The sequence below is a fragment of the Tympanuchus pallidicinctus genome, unplaced genomic scaffold (assembly GCF_026119805.1).
Source record: "Tympanuchus pallidicinctus isolate F22 unplaced genomic scaffold, pur_lepc_1.0 scaffold1, whole genome shotgun sequence".
NCBI lineage: Eukaryota > Metazoa > Chordata > Aves > Galliformes > Phasianidae > Tympanuchus > Tympanuchus pallidicinctus.
The window spans coordinates 104596960-104618244 of record NW_026294618.1 but is presented as its reverse complement, the minus strand read 5'-3'; the positions used below and the strand labels follow the sequence as shown (position 1 = coordinate 104618244).

Below are 21285 nucleotides of genomic sequence, written 5' to 3'. Positions count from 1 at the left end.
AAAATGCTTTGGGGTTTTGTTTGTTTGTTTTACAAATAACTGTGCATGTACGGGAGGGTGGTTGGAGAAGAAACCTCAGAAACAGCAGCAGCCTCTTCTGCTGTAGCAGTTGAGCTGTCCTTGCATCTCTCAGGGCTATCAGCATTGAGGTAGCAACAACCCTTCTCTTCCTCTTTCCAAAGAGGCTCTGTTACTAGTCTTTAGTTATAGGAGTAATACGTGCAGCTTCAGTCTCCTGCTCTGCTGATGACCAAAATCTAAATCAAGAAGCACCTTCAAGCGCTGTGCTCAGCAGAAAGCATTTCAAGATGGTACTGCTTCAACAGCTCCTGTCATAAAGGCAAGGCCCGGGGGAGGAGGCTTGCTTCAGAAAACTCACCAGGACTTGTGCAAAAAAAAATAAATCTCGAGATGCAACACATGAATACATCTTCGTGTCAATACTTTTGGCAGCATGCACTCACCCGTGACTTTGGCCAGTGCAGATGGGGGGCCTCAGGCCTTTTTGAGGGAGGTCAAGATGTTCAAGGCCAGGCTGGATGGGACCCTGGGCAACATGCCTGATACAGTTAGTGGTCAGGAACCCTGCTCACGGCTGGGGAGTTGGATCTTTGAGGTCTCTCCCAACCCAAGCCACTCTATGATTCTTTGATATGATTTTTTTGGTGAATGCTTATTTTAGGAGTCCTTGGAGTCTTGGATGAGAGTTGGATCCTTTGTCCCTTTTGGTGATGGAAAGAGAACCATGTGAGGCTGTTAGGCACCATAAGCTTCCTTCCTCCAGGATGGGCCAGAGATGGAATATCAGCTGCTAACAGTCATGCTGCTCATTCTGCTGCTGTCAACAGACTCTGAGGCTCTGCTGCAAGCTTGTGTCTGCCCTTCTTGCGTTCTGGGGCAACTCAGCTACGTGGAAGAAGCTTTGTGTACCTTCTCACAGAGGCAGGCTGAAGTCAGTAGTCCGTTTCTGGGCATCCCTCTACCACCTGCTGTTCAGCAGCATGGGCTCAGAGTGATCAACAAGGTGAAGTGCACCCACTCAGCTGTGAACTCCTAGTGGCCTTTCCTCCAGGGATCCTATGTAATCATAGGGTCACACAGTGTATTCACTTCTACCTTACTTTTTTAGGAGTGAAGAGTGACTTCTCTTGTGTTTACTAGATGGATAAGTCGCACGCAATTAATCTGCTTTTGTATGAAAATGAGAATTGAGTTTAAATCTCCAAAGTCAGCCCTTTCAATTGGCTCACTGAGGCTATTTTAGGTATAGTGGGTTATAAGAACATTCAACCAAACACGTTTTTCATGGAAAACCCAATTAATTGGATGGAGGATCATTATTCATGAGTAGTCAAACCAATGGATTCTGGTCAGTATTTTCCAGGAGCCTGAAGCCAGCAGATCTTATCTTATATACCCTCTTACTTACTTGGCAGTTCAAAGGGGAAAACCAGCTTTCTGCTCCTTCAAGCTCTGAGTTGGTTTCTTCTGCTTTGCAACTTGCAATTAAAACCAAGTGTTTCATTTCAGTTTGCTTGTGGTATTCTCCATTTATCCAGGGCAGGAGGTGGCTGGTTGGGCTCTCAGCTAACCCTGCTTCCAGATGTCTGCCTTGTGAGTTCCCTCAACTTGCTGCTTTCAGTTCTTTGAAGCTAAGAAGCATTTTACTGCCATTTCTTTTAAATTATTATTACCATTAGCTGCATAGTAGGACGACTGTTAAAATCTGTGTCTGTTTTATTTAAGTGTGTTTCTCTTTTTCCAAAGACTTGAATACAATATCTCCACTTTTGTGTCCACTCTGAGGAGCGCTGTGTTGGCTCTTGTCTGCACACATCTGGTCTGGAGGAAAGCAGCTGCAGAGGTGATTGAATGGCAGGGATTCCTGCAAACATTCTTGTGCTGAGGATGCTCAGCATGACAGAACCTGCAGGGCAGCTCAGGACTGCTGAAGCAGGAGGCTCTTGGCCCAGATGATGAATGGTCAGCATTGCACAGGCCTCAGAAAGTGCATCCACCTGGAAAGCACAATGCATCCATGACCAAGGACCCTGTGGTCTGAGAAGGGCTGTATGTGTTCTTAACCTGGCCCCGTTGTAAAACCCTGACCTGGAGCAGTGTGCCCTGTGTCAGGCTCAGGTGCTGTCCTTCCAGGACTTGCTGCCTGACTTCTGTTCCTCCTTGGCTTTCCTGGAAGCAGGAGCTCTTGCCCGTGATGGTGCTGCTCTCGCAGGATGCTCTTGCTTCTTCTGATGTGACCTTCTTCCTTCCTTTGATTGTGTTGTGTGTCCTCATCCTGTCCTTGCTGGCATCCTTCATCTCTTCTGATTACAGAGTTGGATGCTGTCTAGAAGCTCTTTTGGCACTGAACCTGGATGCTTGGGTTACGTGGGGCAAAGCGGTAAGATTGTGTGCAGAGGAGACAGAAGTTTTAGATAAGACTCCCAAAATCCCTGTAGCCAGAAAGGCTATTTGCAGAGTATTCAGTTTTGACTAGGGCACAATCAGGCACGTTGTGCTTTGTGGCAGTGCTGGAGAGTTAGATTAGTGTTTTGTGTGTGTTTGTTTGTTTTCCATACAGGATTGATGTACTTTGGCTGTTGCAATGTGAGGATGGCAGGGTTGTGTATGGTCGTGGTGAGGGCAGAGGTAACTCCAGTGGGGTCCAATTAAATGGCCTACACGTGCCTCTCTAATTACCTCTTGATTTTAAGCAGGGATTATTCTTGTAAAGCCTTACTTAAATTTACCAGGGCAATTTCAATGCATATCAAACTGTTTGAAAGTGTAGGTGACACCGGAGGACATTGGTGGTATTTGCTTCTACGAGCAGGACCAGATTGCTCCCATTCCCTCCACTGAAGGCAGCTCCATGACACTGAGATGGTTCTTCCAGGCAGCGAGGCCAGAGCTGCAGTGAGAGCTTTGCTAAAGCTGGGCAGCATGGCTTTGGAGCACACTGCACTGACTGTGGGTGCTCCCTAATGGGGAGCTGATGGGGACTATTGCAGTACATTGGACTGAATATGGGAACCTTGGACACACTGGGCTGCTGGTGCTGTGCAGGAATCAGGGGAAGCATCCTGTGCCTGCAGTGATGGTGGAACTGTTGCTTCTGTGACAGATTGGCCTAAAGGACTGTTCTGAGCATCTCCTGCCCAGCTAGTTGCCCCTGGCCCTGCCACTGCCAGGGATGAGGTTCACCTTCTAAGGCCAGGTACTCCAAGGGTGTCTGTGGGGTTTGGGCAAAGCAGCTTGTACTTGGGAATCCCTAAAGGATGTGTTTCTGTGACCAGCTTTTTGCCAGGAAGCAGAAGGAGCCCTGTGTGCTTCTTGAAAGGACATCTTCAGATAGAAAAGGCGAACATAGGGTGCTCCTAACTAGCTATGAATGACTTGGGACCTTGGCTTCTCTGGTCTTGTGCTTTGTTGCTATGCATGCCATTGATAATTTGGCTGAGTTTCACCTTTTAGATGCTTGCCTCTTGGCCCTGGGGTCTGAAGATAGCGTGGTCTCACCAGGCTGCTGTGCTACCCCTCCTTCCAGGCATGGGGCCATTTGTCTGAACCTTTTGCAGCATTTCTTTGTGAGGAACTGCCAGATATTTCTGAATGAGTTTTTTTTTGTTTGAGAGGTACCTTCCTGAGATGCCCAGATCCTGGGCCTTTGGTGAGGTCGGCTCCCTTGATGTTGATGACGTCCTTGAAATTCTGTCCTTCTCTTCAACACTGTCACCAGCTACTTTACAGTCACGTGCAGTCTTAATTATTGCCAGCCCTTCTTTGCCACTTTCCTCCATGCTGGATAGGCAGCTCCAGAGCTGCCTCTTCTGTTTTCAAAACTCTCCAGTATTTGGCCTTGAACTAGCTTTTATTTCTTTTATACGTTCCCATTCACAGTTTGATCAGTGAACCAAAACAAGTCACGTTTTTGTCCCTTCTACTTCACTTGGCTGGTACTGTCTTATGAAGGTACAGGTGGGTGCCAGACTTCAAACTGGCCAAAAAGAAAAGGTTTGAAGCAGAACCAGTGGGAGAAACCTTAAACAAAGGCTGAGTACATCTGGGAAGGCAGCACAGCAGCTTTGTTACAATAGCAGCACTCCAGCTGGTGCTGGACAGTACTTGCAGGGACAGTAGTACTAGCCTGTGATGATTTGTTAGGGCATTTCTCTGCTGCTGACTTTTCCTAGCACAGAGCAGCATGACCAGACTGTAAAATGGCATTGTGAGCTGCCAGCTTTGTGTCTGACTTGAATCAGATTGAATGTTAGCAGGAAAAGAACTTTGTTGGGAAACATGCAGTACCCATTAGTGCTTTTGTCTTCACACTTAGCCCTGAGGAAGAGAATGATTTTGCATATCATGTTAGGTATTGAGAATCTTGTGCCTTCCGGGCAACACCAGCAGATGCATCACTCGGCTGTGCTGCATCCTCCTTCACACCTGGCTGCCCCACACACAGGTAGCACACAGCTCTGAGCCTCTGGGTGGCAGCCCGTGCAGCTTTGGAATGCATTGAGTGGAGCAGCTGGATGCAGTGTGCTCAAGGGCAAACCACTGACCAACCCAGAGCTGATGAGAGATTAAAGAGTTAGGCACACTTCCAAGGGCTGATTGAGGCAGGGCATGCCTGAAAAACGTCTGTATGCTGTGAGACAGTGACATTTAATGCCATTACAGATGGACTGCCCAGGCAGGTGAGAGCACCTGGGGCTGCTGGGGTGGACTTCCTCTCCTGTGAGGACGGAGAAATCTGCTCCACAAAGGTCAAGGAGACAAGATGGATGTAGCCGCTGTACAAGACACTGTTTTCTTCCCTTTGCTTTCCCATTTGTCCTAACAGAGGATGTTGCCTTGTGCTTTGGTGGCATGCACCCTTCTGACACCGACACTCTCACCTGCTCCTGGTGTGCCTTTGCTCTCTTCCCCTATGTAGGGTTATGAAACTGGACTAGGTTTCTCCTATGTGTGCACCAGCAGCATCTCATTGCGACGAAGTGCAGTACCTTGACTTCACAAGGCTGGGAGAGTGTCCTGGGCAGCATTGTGCTGGGCACAGCACATTTCTGTGCTCTTTTCCATCAAAGGTGAGCTAGGCAGGCCTCTGGGCAAAGCAAATCAAACTGTTTCTACAAGCATCTGGGCCTGGGTGCTGCAGGGAGAGCTTCAGGGCATCTCTAGTGCTTGAAGTGCCTGATCTTGGCTCACTGCCTCCTGCGCTCCAGGGGTAGGGTTTGCAGGAAGCAAACAGAGAAAGGAGCAGGAATACACAGCCGGGTCCTTTGTGAGCCTTGCTGAACAGCTGGCATCCCTCCAGGAGCCCTGTCTCAGAGGTGGGTATCACCTTGGAAAACAAACTGGAGCTGTCAGAGTCAGGAAAAACATCAAAGAGCTGCTAAACAGCTGCTGTTGAAGGCTTAGCCTGCAGCTGTGCATCTCATAGCATTAGTATTGACAAGGATGCGTGAAGGAGCGCTGCTGAGAAGGGTGGGTGTGCTCCAGCATTTGTAGATGGCATAGGAGCTTCAGGAAAAACCCAAGCAGCCTGGCTGCTGCCACTTGAAGTCAGTCACAATATTCAGGAAAATAATACTTACTGCCCAGAGCTGTAACTCACCAGTGGTCAGTGAGCCAAGCACGGAGCAGTGCAGGACGCCAGCACACCCTGTTCACCCTGAGCTCAGACCTGCCTCTGCCAGGAACCTTTTCCAGCCCACGGGTAAGTTTTGGGCAGCTGTGCGGCTCCCATTTTGCATAGTGCTTGTAAAGCTGCTGCTCCCCCTTCCTCTGGTGTAGCCAGATCTTTGTACTGAGACAAGAGGTAGGTCAGAATTGTCTTCCTCTCCCCACTAATTGCTCTTGCTGTGTACCACAGGCTACTGGGCAAAGCTCTAGCCTGTTCTTCCTGTACCGTGCACACCTTGTGTTTTCTTCCCTTTTTCCTTGCCCCTCCAGCAGCCAGAAGAATGGTACCTCTGGTTTCTGGGTTGTGTTGCCCTGGCATCAAGGGCTTTAGGGATTTGCTGAAGCATTGGCTGTGCAATGCGACAGTAAAACCATCCATGGTGTGTGTCATCTAGGAACTGCCATTGCCTGCAGGGGAAATGGGCTGGGAGGTTCTTCAGACCAGAGCCAGGGCTCTGATGCTGGAACTGAATTTCACTAAATGTATGTGTTGCAGGAAATTTGCTTTTCAAGGTATGCTCACAAGGCAAGTTGGTCACAGTGATAAAAAAAAGTTCCATCGGACTTCAGAACACAAATTCCAACTCATTTTACTGGGGAGGAAGGAAACGGCTCGCTAGCAGCAGCCTGGATCTGGGAAGGGAACAAGTATACCTATTTGGGATGGGAGTGGCTCAAAGTATGAGTTTGGTGCCTGTGTTGTTTGTGTATTCTGAAAAATTTCACCTGTTGTGATCATTGTGGATCAGTCCCGTCCTGTAGGGATCTGCAGGGATTAGTGGGGGACCCACTGCTGGCCAGAAATGGTATTAAACCCGAAGCAGTGACACAGATCTGGGCGATGCACAGACTGATTAAGTAACAGATAAAAAGAGGGTCATTAGGGGTAGCCAAGCTGCTGAGGAGCACTGTTTTAGAAAAGTTGTACTCAATTGCTGTAAATAAATACGTGTAGACTCCAGAACATGCATGCTAATCTGTCTGGGAAGGGAGATGGTGCTGCAGAATGCAGGGTTTTGGACAGGGTTTGGGGTTGCAGGGTCCCAGCTGTGCCTGAGCAAGTGAGATCAAGGATGCAAGAGCCCCGTTGTTTCAGGTTGAGGAAATAGTCAGAGATTGTAAGTATGCATGTACTCTTCCTTGAGGAGAAACACCAGGTACTGATGGGATTCCCAAATTCCTCTGGGCGGAGTACAGGGAGCTAATGAGGAGACAGCTTTGGATAAGGAGCACAGCTGCCAGGTAGAGCTGTAGTCTTCCAATATCCTCAAAGGCTCCTTTAGAGTCCCTGGAAAGCCAGTCAGTGCTGGCTGGGGAGCGGTGCTAGCTGTGCTTAGCCCCACTGCGAGCTTCTCCCTGGTTCAGCTGCTAGCTGCTGTTCCCATGCTGGCCGTCTCATGGACACCAGCTGATCCTTTGATTGCTGAGCTCAGTTTCCTCGGTGGGTTTTTCACCAGGCCGTGTTTCCACGTTTAGCTCTGGTGACACTGTGCAAGGAACAGCTGAGTTGTGATGTCTGCACGGGAACATTCGCCATAACTAAGTCCAGGATAAGAGTGGATTTAAGTACTTTGGTTTATAAATAAACAGCACTCGTGGCCAAGGTAGGTTTAAGCAGAGCTGGCAACGGTCCTGCTAGGGAAGGGATCTCATCACCACATGGCCTGCTGTCGGACTTCCTGTCGCATGCTAATCCGTTAAGCCTGCTTTAGCTCCGTTAATTTTCCTTCTTTCCTTTTTTCCCCAATGGGCTGGGCTCAGGGGCTCGTGAATGCCAGCGTCCCTTGGCCAAGCCCGTGCGTGCGGCTGGGCTGAGCATCCAGGCTGCCTTCCGAGCACCGGGTACCATGTGGCACAGCCCCAGGGATGGTGGTACCTGAATGCGTCCCATTCTCTCTGTCTTACAGGCTCTGCAGTCTGCGCCTGAAGAAACTCACAGTGCTGAAAGAGCTGGACAAAGAGCTGAGCTCTGTGCTTATCGCCGTGAAGATTCAGGTAGGCTCCTCTCCCTGCTGCTGCCTGATGGCGGCGAGCCCGTCCTTGTGCCCTCCGTGAAGTGCTGGTCTGTGCGTCCCTCCCTCTGTGCTGACCCCTCATTCCTGTGTCATTTAGCAGCCTTGGGGAGATTTGGGCTCGCAGGTAGGTAGCAATGATGTTGCAGGAGTAGGTGCAAGCTGCCTGGTGCTGGGTGGGCATCAGGGATGAATGTAGGTAGGCACTGGGACTGAGAGCATCCTGCCTCAGCCAAAGTTATGCTCTCAGGCTGCTGTTGGAAGGTCAGCATCCCTACCCCATTATTTCCAACCCCTTAAGCTAACCTTAGGAGTGGTTGCTTTCTGACAGCACTCTCTGTCTGGATTCCCATCCTGAGTGGGGCAGGAGGGCTGTGTGATGGATGGGGCAGCTCTGTTCATGCCTTCTGCTGCCATGCACACCCAAAACAGTCTTACTGCTGCCTCGGCTGCCCTCTCCTTTTCACCATGCCTCTACTCTGAACCAGGGAGAAGGAAAGGCAGAGGGAGTTTGCCGCCATCTCATACGTGCTGTCCAGCCCTCTCTGCAGCTGCTGGTGGAGAGAAGTCCTTGGGGGTGCAGCCGTATGCTTTGCCAAGGAACATCACTGGAGGAGCCTCCTAAGCGGGCTGCCCTCTCCGCAGCTCCCCTAACCCAGCTGGGGTGCCGGTGTCCTTCCTTCGTTCTTGTCAGCAGGCTGGGAAGCCGCTGATCCCATTGAACGCACCGTGAGGTGGGAGCTCAGCAGCTTTGCGCTCCCACAGAGCTCTTTGTGCTGCACACATTAGGACCTAAATCCTGGATTAGTGCTGGAAGCTACTGCGTTACTGGAGCTCCGAGAGCTGGGATTTGCCTTCATGGCAGGCCTGGTTCGTTGCCCAGAAGGATCTGAAAGCTAAATGTCTGAAACAAGGGGCCTGGAGGGAGGAAATCAGGAAGGTGCTGCAGTCCATGCATAGTTTGTCAGCATCTTGCTTGGCTGGCTGCATGTATGGTGCCATGCAGGAAAGCTGAAGGCGCTGGCTGTGCCCCCTCGATGTGGGCACTCGTGAGGGAGCGAGCTGGGCAGGAGAGAGCTGCCTGGCCACAGGAAGGAGGGAACAACCAAGGCTGGGCTGGGGATGCCAGCAGCGCAGGGCTGGGGCTGGAAGTGGGCTGGCTGCATAGAGACCCACATGTTTGGGAGGGCTGTGCTCCTACCTGGGCTGCCTCCGCAGGCCTGAGCAGCTGCCTTGCCAGGACTGTGACTGCCAAGGCTTCCTGGAAGGCAGATGGAAGCTGTAGGCAGCTTCAATGCAACCTGCCTACAGAACGATCTCAGATGGATCCATTCCTCCCGCTCCTCTCCTAGGTAACAGATGAGTCACACTTGCAAATAGCTGTTTGAAGGCTGCCCAGCAAGTGTTGCCATCTCTTGGATGGAAGCAGATGATGCATGCAGTTTGTGGAGGACCTGCAGCTTCCTAAGTAGGCAACTGGGGACTGGTGGAAAGGGTAGCTATGTTCTCTCCCATTTCAGTGGTAGCTCTGCTGGATTGGGGTAAGGCTGTCAGGAAGCAGCTGCTCCGAAAGGCACCTTATGTGGACACAAGGCTCTGACCCTGCCTGGTGCTGCCAGGTATGCCTGGCTTAGCACCACAAAGGTGCCATTATCTAGTCTTGGCTCCATAACTGTGATTATGGTGTGAAGGGAAATGCAATTCTGCTTCTTGGCAGAGAGACATCATCGTTTGGGAACTCCCCATTTTGAGCTGTGAGTAGGGGAAGCTGTCGAAGAAAAAGGAAAAGAAGTCCCCGTGCTCCCAGAGCAGGTGCTGTGGGAGGAATGCAGCTGCTCACTGGATGCAGCTGGTGGCTCTGGTTCAGCCTTTGTTGGGTTTTCTGCCTCTTGTCATGAGTAGAAGGTACTTGTAGGGTTTTCTGTCCACACTTCACTTCACAGGGTTCCTTCTGGTCTTATTACAACTATTTGTTTGGAGATTTTCTACTCCTAAGCAATTCCAATTACTCCTTAAGGAACCAAATTTCCTGATGATATTTAAAAAGTTATTCTTTCCCCAAAAGCTTCTTCACCTCAAATTTTGGGTGGTGCTTTTCTGTCTGTTTCGGCCTGCTTTCAAGATGTGGCAATGACCGGGAGCCAGGTTTTTGCCTCAGTGGACAAGAAAAGGTCAAAGCCTGTCACCTGTTGGGTAGTACAGGGCTTTCCTTTGCCGTAGCTCTGTCCTCAGAAGTAACATCTTCCTGAAGAATAACTGCACTGGGCCATGTAGCCTGATGAAAGACCAAATCTTTGGTGGAAAGTCTCTCCATAACAAACAGCAAACAGTGAATGTGTCAAAGTAAATGCTTGTAGCGGTGACCACCTACCATCTCAATAAAGAGCAATGCAGGAAGGAAGAGTCGGTGCGTTCTTGGCCAGGAAAGCTCACAGATGGTGAAGGGGATTAGCTCCACCTCCTCTCTTCCGTCTCAGGAAGCCTTTTCACAGGGAAAGCCTTACTCCTGGCATAGTTGCTGGGAGCTGTGTTGCAGAAAGCTCTTGGAAACCAAGGACTGTTTCTGTAGAGCTTGTCTTTGCTGTGGAGCCGGTGAGAACTGTGACACTGCATTACTGCAAGGTGTGGAGGCCTTTCTCGCTTCCTCTCTTTAGTTTTTGGGTTTTTTTTTCTTCCTTTTTTAGCCTGGATAATATCAGCAGTGGCAGTGCAGGAAAAACCTTCAACCAGTGCCGCTCAGGCTGGCCTGATGCTGCTGCAGTTCCCATCAGTGAAGCACCCTTGGTACTCTCTGCCCATCACCACCTCCTTTGATTGCAGAAGGGATGTAACTTTGGTTTCTGTTACTGGGCTACCTGCTTGCTACTTGGCTTTTGGGACTGCTGACCCATTTGCAGCAGACACAAGGAGGGCAGGAGGCTCTAGCCTTGTGTTTCTCTAGGATTTGGCTCCATTGCTGAAGGGTCTCTGGTCATGGCTGACTTAGACTTCTGCTGGCCATGGCATCTTTGAGGCCTTTGGCAGCTCAGGAGGAATGCAGGGTTTGCAAGGTGGCTCTGAGAGATGGGGACAGAGCAGAGCCTATGTACGTGGTGCAGTGGCCTACATGCTCCACCTTAGCTGTGTGTACTTATTGGTCTTCTCATAGGGTTCAAAGCGAGTCCTGAGATCGAATGAATATGTTCTCCCACCTGGAGGCCTGATGGAGACCGAGCTGGAGCTGACCTTCTCATTGCAGGTACCTTGTCACTCTCCTGGTGCTTCCCTCACACAGCGTTCCTTTGCAAGTTCAGCTTTAGGGGCTGGCTGTGAAGGGGGCAGCCTCTGAAGAGGGCTTGGATCATAACAGTACAGGTTGATGCTGCTGGCCAGCTGCTCCAGTGCTTTGGGGATTGTTTTGCTGGGCAGTGGGGATTTGGAGGGTAATGTAATGGTCTTTGAGCAGGCCAGATCCTGCTGTATATCAACACTGGGGAAGAGTTCTCTACCTACCTGTGTGCTGTGCTGAGCCCTGCTATCATGCTGCCGTCTCCCTATGCTTCCCTTCCCCAGTACCCACACTTTCTCAAGAGAGATGGCAATAAACTGCAGATCATGCTGCAGAGGAGGAAGAGGTACAAGAACCGCACAATCCTGGGCTACAAGACCCTTGCTGTGGGCATCATTAACATGGCTGAGGTATGGGGTGCTGGGATCAGGGGGGAGCTTGGCATGACCTCCCTGTACCAATGCAGGAAAGGGAGCTCCGCTAGCTGGCAGGCATTCAGTGCTGAGTGCTCTGGCTTTTTTTGGCTCCCCATGATGCAGAGGAGCGGGCTGCCGTCACCTGTATCACCTGCCAGGGGGCTTGTCTGTCTGTCTGTCTGCCTAGGTGATGCAGCACCCAACGGATGGAGGGCAACTCCTGAGCCTCCACAGCAACATGAAGGATGTGAACATCCGAGTGGCTGAAATCAGCATCTACTCTTTGTCCAGTCAACCCATTGACCATGAGGATGGGAGTGTCCCCTCTGGTCCTAAAATCAAAGCTTCAGGTGTGTTAGTGCTCATCACAGACCAAAATGCAAACATTTTGGGTAGGGTATGGATGATGGTCTGCATCCCCAAGCACCTGCCAGCAATATTGGTCATTTGGCCTTGACATTGTCGTGTTCAGCTGAGGCATCTGCAGTATCTGCTTTCAGATCGCTCGCCAGACATTGATAACTACTCTGAAGAAGAGGATGACAGCTTCTCCTCAGAGCAGGAGGCCAGCGATGATGCTGTGCAGGGCCAGGTAGGGGAGGTCTGGTTTACATTTTGATCCCATCTCTCGGGCAAGGTCTCACATCTCCCTAGCAAACATTTGTCATGGTTTCAGAGGGTAGAGAGCCACAATACCTGGCAGCAGGAAGGACTGTGGGCTGCAGCCAAGCCCAAAATGGGGCAGGGAACTTTGGAGAGCTGCAGTGTATTTGGGTGAGCCACAGGTCTCACCCACGTGTCCTTGGAGCTGTCTAGTCTGCAGCAGAAATCCCCCTGCTGAACACTCTCCACCTTGCACCACGGATTCTCTGCCATCTGCCTGTGTTAAAAGACCAAAAACTGCCCTGAGCTGCCCTCTCTCTGAGAGATGATAAGAGGTTTTCAGAAGTAGAAGTGTGGGTCTGAAAATAGTCAGGTGGCAGAGCCATCCCAGCCCTGTAGTGAGTTGTGCCACCGCTGGTTGCTGTTCTCCTGTTGTGGGGCATACCCCCAAGGACAAAAAAGCTGGTAGTACCGTGCTCATCAGGAGCAGGGGCAATCCCAGATCCATTCAGCTTTGATCACATTACCTGTCCCACCATACCAGACTAATAAATCACAGCTCCGTGCTCTTGGAAGCTGTGTGTGTCCTCGAGGCTCATTCCTGGAAGAACATTTCTGTATGATCCAGGTTTCTCATTGGCTGCAGGAATCCCTGGCTTATGTACTTGGTTTCTTTTCTAACCCCAAAGGTCTAATCTCTGCTGTTACTGGGCAAAGAAGAGCACTAGGGTCAGCATGCTTTATGTACAAGCTGTTTCTCCCTGCTCTCCCTCCTGCTCTGCCACAGAGGCTGAGGGCAAGTCACTATAAGCAGGGCTTGTAGCCCTTCTCCCAGGTGCACGGGGAGGGTGTTGTACTCTCTGAGCTAACCCTGGAGAGGGGAGGCCAAGAGAGGCACACATGGGCCATGGAGAGGTTGGTGAGTGCAGAGAGAAGAGTTTTGGATTGCAGCCGTGGCTGTTGCAGAAGGCTGCTGTCCCTCCTCTGGACCTTGCTGCCGCATTTCCTTCCTGGAGAAGGAGAGGCTATAGGGAAGAAGGTCTGTTTGGGGAGAAAGCTAAAGGAGGAGAAGTAAGGTGTGTGGAGAAGGGCAGGAAAAGTGAGAAGCAAGGCTCTGGGAGCAGAGTGGACCAAAGCTTTTCAAATTAGGAGGTAAGTGTGGGCAGGAAGATTCCAGGAGATGCTGCTCCATGGAGCATCTAGGTTGCTCTGATGTTCTGTGGTCTCTTGCCTGCAGGATCTGTTTGATGAAGAGGATGACTTGAGGAAAACCAAGAAGGCTAGGAGGAAAATGATCCGAACCACATCAATGACCAGAGTAACATCCATGTTTCCAATGTGTTCAAAGCAATGGAAAAGACTGAATTTCTCCCCTCCCTGAAGGGAACGGGATTGGGTTTAGGGGAGCAGGAGGTACTGGTACAGAGCAGGTGGCAGAGCCCTTGGTTCTGAGCAGAACAGGAAACCATCCTGCTATTGCTGAGGTAGCTTGTTGCTCATAGCCATACCACAGCTTGTGGCCTGTACTATGCTTAGCTTGGCTTTATGTAGATAGTATTCTGTGGCTTCTGTGACATGATCTCTTCTCTCACTAATTGAGGAGAAGGAAGACTGCTATGAGGAAGGCCATTAGCAGCCCTTCTGCTGCCCTGGCAGCCCCATGATTTCCAGGCATTTCCTTGTCCCTGTCTGCATAAGCCCTGCAGATCCCTGGGTGCCTTCTCACTGAGTTTGTTCCCCTTATTCTCTTGACTGAAAGCAGCATTCCTCAAAGAGGTGTCCTGGGAGAAGGGGATTTAAATGGAGAGGAAGTGCTATTTCAGCCTGTAGCAAAGAAAGTCAGAATCTGTACGAGCACCCTCCGTTGTGCTCATATACAGCAACTTCCTGTGCAGTCCAGAGTTAGTCCAAATCCAACAGCAAGCTTAAGAAGGGAGATTGCAGCTGAGCATGGGCCTATAGACCTAGAAAAGTACCAGTGGCCTATTAAAGACTGGGGGCTGTGCATTAAACATCGTGAAACTTGTTTTGATAGTTTTGCTGATCTTTATTTCTCTCCTTTGTTTTGTTTTAGCAACCAAACTTCAAGCAGAAGTTTGTGGCTTTGCTGAAGAGGTTTAAAGTGACAGAGGAGGTAAGAAGCAGAAAGGCTGACCCACCTGGCAGCATCTCTTTGCAGATGTGTAGATATTGGAAGTGTGAGGCATGAGCTGCAGCCACTCTGGAGTATTCCCAAAGGTGTTGTGAGATATGGCACAGACTGGGGCTTGGACAAAGCTTTCTTCTGCAAGAAGGCAGCTCTGAGCCTGATCAAATCCAAGACACCTTCCAAAAGTGCTTGCTGGGGAGAGTAGCCATGCTTGGAAGGGTGCTGTCATACACTGGCTGTGTACCAGGAAATGGCATTGCAGGGACTGCGTTCAACCTGCTCATCACTAAGAGCAGCCTAGTATCAGCATTTGGGTAGCTGGCCTAGGCTGTGAGCCTGCTGTGAGCTCATGGCACTGCTAGTGGAGCTCTGCCAAGGTGTCTGAACTCCAGGGGCTGTGGCTGCCTGAGATTCCTTCAGATGTCATGCTGGTGGCAATCTCCTGTGGCCAGTGACAATGTCACTTGCTCCTTCTGCAGGCTAGATTTGGCTCCCTGAGGTCAGAGCTGCAGCGCTCTGCTCTAGGAGGGAGCCTGCACATGCCTTGTCTGGAATGGAGGTAAATCTGTATCTCTTCATTGCCCTCTGGGCTTGGTCCCACAGGTCCTGGATTCTGACCCTGTAGACCAGACCCAGGAGGTGGAGGAAGACCTGGGCTTGCTCTATGACAGCCTGGAAGAGTGCAACAACAGTGACAGTGGCCCAGAAATTGAGGACAACGAGAGTGTGCACAGTACACCCAAGCCCACCTTGAGGTAAGGATCACAGAAAGCCACAGGCCAACAACACAGTCCATGGAGCCTGGAGGAATGCTTTCTGATGCTTTTCTGTTGCTTGGACTAATGCAGGCATTGTCCCCTCTCTGTTCCCACTGCCACCTTCTCTTGACACATCTGAGCTCATCCCTTTCATATCCTGTTTAAAAACCACCTGAAAACTGCCTATTGAAATTGTGTTCGTTCATATTTAGTTTCATTTAATTTCCTCCCAGTCCAGCACCTGACACTGTTCCTGATCTGCTGGAAGAGTTTCTCCTTGATCTAAGCCCCTGCTGTTCCCAGCTCTGATATCTTTCTGCTAACAGTCCTGACCGTCTCAATTTCTCATACCAAAGCATGCCTGTCTTTTGAGTGCATTGTCTCATGACTGCTAGGGCTGGTTCCTGTGTCTCTGTGGGGTCTGCATGCAGTGTTCCAGCCAGAGGTGTGTGGCTAGCAACCATCAGTGATGTTCCTCATCCGACTTGGTCTCCTTGTGTACCTTGTGGCTGGCCTTGCCCTCCCAAACACTGCTGACTTTGGCACCGAGGTCTCCAGTGGACCATGCAATGGAACCAGGCTTTTCTCCCACGTGTTCTGCATTCACCTGGCCTCTCTGCTCCTGGCTGTTCTGTTTCTGTGCTGTCCTTTAGTGACAAAGTTGCCTTCCTTCTGCTTGGCTGCTTCACAGTGCCCCAGGTCTCTTCTAGCCAAGCCAAGATTACTTGTCCTTGTTGTTTCTATAGTTAAGTGTTTAAATCTTGTTTGGAGTAGTTTGAATCCCTGCTGAAGGTACTCAGCAGGGTAGCAGGCTTGGTCTGCGTAGGCAAGATGTGTGAAGAGAAAACTGCTGGATTCAGGAAGCACTTCGAGGCTCTGGGGAAGGAAGAGGAACAGTGGTCATATCTCTCAAATCTACAAGCTGTTGTAAGAAGATGGCAGATGTGTGGGCAGGAGGGACCTGCATAGGCGGTCTGCTTGGATCTCTAAAAGGAATTTCATGTGGGCTCTCTCCCAAAGCTTTAAAGAAACAAAGGTGCTGTGAAAGAAAAAGGAAGCTCTCCTTTTGGTCAGATAGCACTTAGCACACGTAACTATTTAAACTATGTAAACTGTGAGGAAAGTCTGTTAAGAGTGTTTAAATGTAAGACCTGGCTCTGACCCTGCAAATCCCTACTTGCAGACATCTGCTTTCTAGGAAAGCATCCGGGACAAGTGCTGGTTTGTGCTTGCACCTTACGGCCTTCCTTGGGCGTTTGCTCTTTCTGGTAGGGAGCCCTGCTATGCCATGGGCTGCTTTTCAGCCCATTCAGTGTCCCTAGCTTGGTTTGCTTTCTGTTGTCTCAGTTTCTGGTAGTGCTGAGTGTGGATCTCTTTGAATTCCTGTTAAAGGCTCTGTACTTTTTTTGAGTAGAAATGAGAGCCATGTATAGGCTGTGTGTTTCTGATGCCCCGCAGAGCATTCCCACCTTTGTCTGAAGACCAAAAGCAAAGGAGCAAATGTCTCCTTGGGTTCTGAGAATGTGGATGGGGTGAGGAGGTAGTTCCTTGGGAACAGAAAGGCCGTGCAGAAAGCTTACATAAAGCTGAACCTGCTGAGGATCTGTCTCGATCATACCAGCAGGAGAGCCTCTACATTGCAGAGCAAGGAAAGCTGAGGATTGCAGGAGAGCTCCGTGCTGAGTGTGATACATCCTGTAGTGATGAAAGCTGCTGGATTGCAAGCCAGAGGAAGGACAGACGGGCACAGCTTGATTGGGGCAAGGGGGAAACAGCCCCTTTTTAAGGGGGTGCTGAAAGCTAGACCAAAAGTATGCAGTGCAGTGCAATGCAGAGGCATCCAACCTAACAAAAAGCAAGGCATGAAAACACCTGTTTGTTGAGGTGGCAGTGACATCAGGATGTGCCGTGTCCTGGTAGGATTACTGGAACAGTACAAAGGAGTGTGAGAGAAAACTCCCTGTAATTCTTGTGGCTTGTGTTTTTAATGCAGTCAGTATGGATCAAATCATTGGCTGAGAAAAGGCAAGGGTAAAGTAATGGCTGCACAGTGTGGCAACAGTGCCTGAGATCCTGTAGTGGACATTGGAGGGGTGGAGAGAGCAGAAACGTGCTAATAATAGGAGGCATCAGTTATCTTTGTGTGAGCTGGGGAGAAGAGGTCATCAGGGCACAAAGCTGACTCTAAATCTGTTGCTCTTGTAAATGACTGCATTGTGAAGGAGCTGGTCATGGAGCTAGTGAGGGGAAATCAGCCAGGACTTCTCCAGGACAGTGTACAGACACTGCTGCTGAGGAGCTGCTCTGTTGTGGGGACCATTGCTTACTGCATTGAAATGCCACTGTAGGAGCAGTGAAAGCAAAGAACCCAGCAAACACTGTTGTTCCTGGAAGCATGGCATGCTGCACAAATAAGGAGATGTGTTGAAGGGAAGCAGCCAAGATGTTCAGAAGCCTGAGCATTCTGCATGTAACCCGCAGAAAGTTGCAGGTACATCCAGTTGAGAACAACAGATAGCAATGGCAACTCTGGCCAAGTCCTGACAGCTGTGCCCACAATGTTGCAGCCAGCAGAGCCTCCAGGAAACTGGAAGCGAGCATCGTTTGGTCAGGCTGCTGAGCACATGGGTGTCTGCCCTGTGTCCCACTAGGGACCCCTTTGCAGTGCTCTGTGCTTGGGATAGGCTGGCGGGGGCGTGCTGGGATCGCGGTGACTTTGTTCCTCTCTTATTCCTGCCTTTTTCTCTCCCATCTGTCTGTCCGTCCGTCCGTCTGTCTGTTTCTCTGCAGGCGTTTCTTTGAGGGAGTCTCTCATTCTGGTTCCCAGACTGAGATCGGCAGTCTGCACAGCCAGAAAGGGCAGGACCAAGAGTCGGGCAGCCCTGTGAGTTACACCACCACCACCACCACCTGCCCCTTCCCTCCCCGGCCAGCCCAGCATCCCCGCAGTACCTGCAGCTCCCTCTGAGACCGCTCCTCCCAGCAGCGCCTGCCTGGGGCTGCTCCTTCCCTTCTTTCCTCTTCTTTCTCCCAGTGCAGGCAGACAGGTAGTGATGGCCTTCCAGGCAAGGCAGGGGGACGTCCTCTGGGGCTGTCTCAGAGCATGGGGGCATGTGTTCCGCGAGGTCCCACAGCAGGCATGAGTCATTCCCCACACAGGGCGCTCCATCCCGCTCTGATCCTGCTCCCTGTCCCCCAGGGCGAAGCAGAAAAACGGAAGCCAGGAGCGCCACGAGCACAGGAAGAGCCAGGAGCTGAGGTCCCTGTGGTGGTGAGTTCAGCATGTGGGGCTGGAGCGAGAGCGGGAGATAGGGCTGCAGGAGATGCAGCCCTGAGGCCCTGCAGCCTTTGCTCTCATGTGGGATCTATCCTGGATTGGGGTCCCTGTGGGCATGTGGAGCATGGTGTGTGCAACATGACCATGTGTGGCCCTCAGGAGCTGGCTGCAGAGGAGCCGTGTCCCCGGCTGGCCCCCCCTGAGGCTGCCACCAGGGAGAGCAGCGTGGACAGGCTGGCCCAGCTCGGCCCTGGAACCAAATCTGAGCTCCCCAGTGCTGTGTCACCCAGGTAAGGTGGCTCTGGGCCCGGGGCCATTGCTGAGAAAGCTCACACCGACTCCCCACAGTGAGCAGGGCAGTGGTGGAGATGGGACATCTCCCCTTCCCGGTGTCATGTCTTCTGCTTCTTGCTCACAGCAAGGCAGAGAGCAAGCAGTTGTGGCGTCCCCGCAGCACCTCAGTGAAGGACCGGCAGAGCTCCAAGGGACAGAGTGGCCGCACCAGCAGCCTGGACAGCGAGAGCTCCCCGGACTCGTGGCACAGCACCCAGGTGAGGCCCGGTGCCATCTCACCTGATGGTGACCTGACTGCTGAGAACCCCGATGGGCCTTTTGTCACAGCTGCCCACAGCTGGGACACCCTGCTGGGCTTAACCTTGGTGGGGATGTTGTCCTAGGTGCCCCGAAAATCTGTTTATGATCAGCTGAACCAGATCCTGGTCTCAGATGAGCAGCTTCCAGAGAGCATTGTGCTGGTGAATGTCGCTGAATGGCAGGGGCAGGTGAGTAGAGGCAGAGGGAGAGCTGGATGTGTGTGGGTCCCACAGGCTTGTCTCAGCTGTGGCAGGGTGTCCAGGGACCTTGGCCAGGTGTGCCCTCCTCTCCCCAGAGCGTGGCCCATCCCTGGGGAACACAGTGCATTTGCAGCACTGAGCTACATACTTAAGTCTGTCCATTTCCTCCATCATCTGCTATATGCTGATGTTGCTGGATCCTCAAAGCATGACACCCAGAGAAGTCCCAGAAGGGACAGACTGCGTGCCTTGTGCAGTTGGTTTGTGCTCATACCGCAGTGCTCAGGGCTTTGTTGGATACCCCAGGTGAGGTGCTGCACTCCCCCTGCTGGCACTGGGCTCTGGGGAGAGGAAGCAGCACGGTTTCCAAGGCAGTCTTTGTGGCAGAAGAAAAACTCCTTGGGTCAGGCATGCTGCATGTCCACGCTCTGCCTCTTGTCCTGATGTGGGGATGCTTGAGTGCTCAGCCCAGGATGTGCTGTGCTCCATCCTAAAGGGGAGTGGGGCCCGGGCAGGTGCTTATCCAAAGTCCTCTCCCTTGGCAGTATGTGAGCGAGCAGCTCCAGGCGCACAAGCAGCTGGTCGTTTCCACCTGCTCAGTGGCAGACATCCAGGCGGCCTTCAACACCACCGTCTCCCGTATCCAGCGATAGTGAGTATAGCTTGGGCTTGGTCTGGCAGCTCCCTCTGGCTGCCAGGAAGGGCGCTGGATTCCCTTGGGGCTCAGTGGGATACTGGAGCTGTGGGTGCAGCTATAGGAGCCGGTGTAGGCCTGGGAGAGAGCAGGAGATTCCAGCCCACGTGAGCTGGGAATAGGCAGCAGCAGGGTTCTGGTGCAAGGCACGTTCCCTGCCCTCATGCTGCTGCATGCTGATTCTAACGGGAGTCCGTCACAGTCTCTTTTCTTCTCCCTTCGGCAGCTGTAACTGTAACTCCCACATGCCCCCCCCAGTGAAGGTAGTTGTGGCAGGGGACCAGAGCTACCTGAGTGTTGTCCTTCGGTTCTTCGTGGAACAGCTGGCCAGCAAGACGCCTGACTGGCTCAACTACCTTCGTTTCCTGCTGGTGCCACTGGGTGAGAGCTGCCACTCGACTGGCCACCGGGATGCCCTCCACCATGCTGTGCTCCCCTGCCCAGAGCCAACAATGCTCTTCTCCCCACACAGGCTCTCACCCTCTCGCCAAGTACCTGGCTTCGGTGGATAACAAGTACAGCACTCTGTTCCTGGACACAGCGTGGCGGGAGCTGTTCAGCAGGGCTGAGCCCCCCACTGCAGGTAAGGAGTGGGGCTGCTGGGGCTGGCGGTGCCCAGCTGTCCCCAGGGCCCTCACTGCTCCCTCTGCCTGCAGACACTGTGGACATTGCGGGCCGCGTTGCCCAGTTCATTGCTGGAGCCAGCCTGTCTCACCAGCTGCCCATCTCCGAGGCCATGCTGACCTACAAGCAGAAGAGGTGAGCGTGGCCTGGGGGTGCCTTGTGCAGCCCCAGTGTGGGTTGTGCCTGGGACAGGGCTGAGGGAGATGGGGGATGAGCTGAGCAAGGCCACCTGCTGCCCCCTAACCCCTCTGTAGCAACTGGGGGCTGTGGCAACTCCAGCAATGGGGTCTGACCACCTGGGCTGGGCTGGGCTGAGGGCCGCCAGCCAGCGCTGTGCTGCCCGGGGGTTGACGCTCGTGTTCCGGCTGCACTCTCACCTCTCCCTTCTCTTGGTTTCTGGCACCCAAGGAAGAGAAGTCTCTATTTTGATTTTTATATCAGGTATTGGCTTGTGCTTGCTGTGCCGCTGCCTGGCCCTCCCTCCCCCCTCCTATGTGCGTCCACCCCCTGTGCTGTGCAGAGGAGCCATGGCCCCAAAACGGGGCAGGGCTGCCCTCCCGCATGCCAGCCTCTCCCAGCACCGGAGGAGCCAACTCCTTGCCTCCTTGTGTAGTGTGCCCTGTGCTGCCATGTCGGGGACAGGGAGTCCCATGGGAGGGAGGGCAGAGAAAGAGGGTCCTGGTGGCCAGGAGCCAGCATTGGCCCCTGCCGGCGTGGGGGTCCCAGGACTACTAGGTTGGCCAGCATGGCAGGCGTGCCCAGCCCCTCACCAGCCTCTCTTCCTTGTGCAGCCCTGATGAGGATTCCTGCCAGAAGTTCATACCCTTTGTAGGGGTAAGTGTGTTGAGGAGCCAGCAGGCAGCTGGGCTCCAGGGGGAGAAGGGGCAGCGTGCAGCCCTGCTGGTACCAGCACTGGGGACCATCTGACTTGTCTCTCCTTGTAGGTTGTGAAGGTGGGCCTGGTGGAGCAGTCCTTCAGTGCCTCTGGTGAGTTCCTGTGAG

At 52.2% G+C, this 21285-nt stretch overlaps 1 protein-coding gene across 2 annotated transcripts in view; it reads left to right on the top strand.

Moving 5' to 3' along the window:
- Positions 1 to 21285, top strand: part of LOC128089588 (phosphofurin acidic cluster sorting protein 1-like) — a 43191-nt gene that overhangs the window by 20156 nt on the left and 1750 nt on the right. The window contains exons 2-20 of one of the 2 annotated variants that reach the window (XM_052701187.1): positions 7596 to 7683; positions 10849 to 10938; positions 11253 to 11378; positions 11572 to 11734; positions 11885 to 11976; positions 13225 to 13305; positions 14062 to 14121; positions 14740 to 14891; positions 17685 to 17778; positions 18094 to 18165; positions 18331 to 18461; positions 18590 to 18722; positions 18849 to 18953; positions 19511 to 19617; positions 19886 to 20040; positions 20132 to 20242; positions 20316 to 20418; positions 21075 to 21117; positions 21228 to 21270. In XM_052701187.1, coding sequence (XP_052557147.1) covers positions 7596 to 7683; positions 10849 to 10938; positions 11253 to 11378; positions 11572 to 11734; positions 11885 to 11976; positions 13225 to 13305; positions 14062 to 14121; positions 14740 to 14891; positions 17685 to 17778; positions 18094 to 18165; positions 18331 to 18461; positions 18590 to 18722; positions 18849 to 18953; positions 19511 to 19617; positions 19886 to 20040; positions 20132 to 20242; positions 20316 to 20418; positions 21075 to 21117; positions 21228 to 21270 — 1949 coding nt within the window. The remainder of the gene's footprint in view (positions 1 to 7595; positions 7684 to 10848; positions 10939 to 11252; positions 11379 to 11571; positions 11735 to 11884; positions 11977 to 13224; positions 13306 to 14061; positions 14122 to 14739; positions 14892 to 17684; positions 17779 to 18093; positions 18166 to 18330; positions 18462 to 18589; positions 18723 to 18848; positions 18954 to 19510; positions 19618 to 19885; positions 20041 to 20131; positions 20243 to 20315; positions 20419 to 21074; positions 21118 to 21227; positions 21271 to 21285) is intronic. The other variant, XM_052701196.1, reaches the window with a different exon arrangement.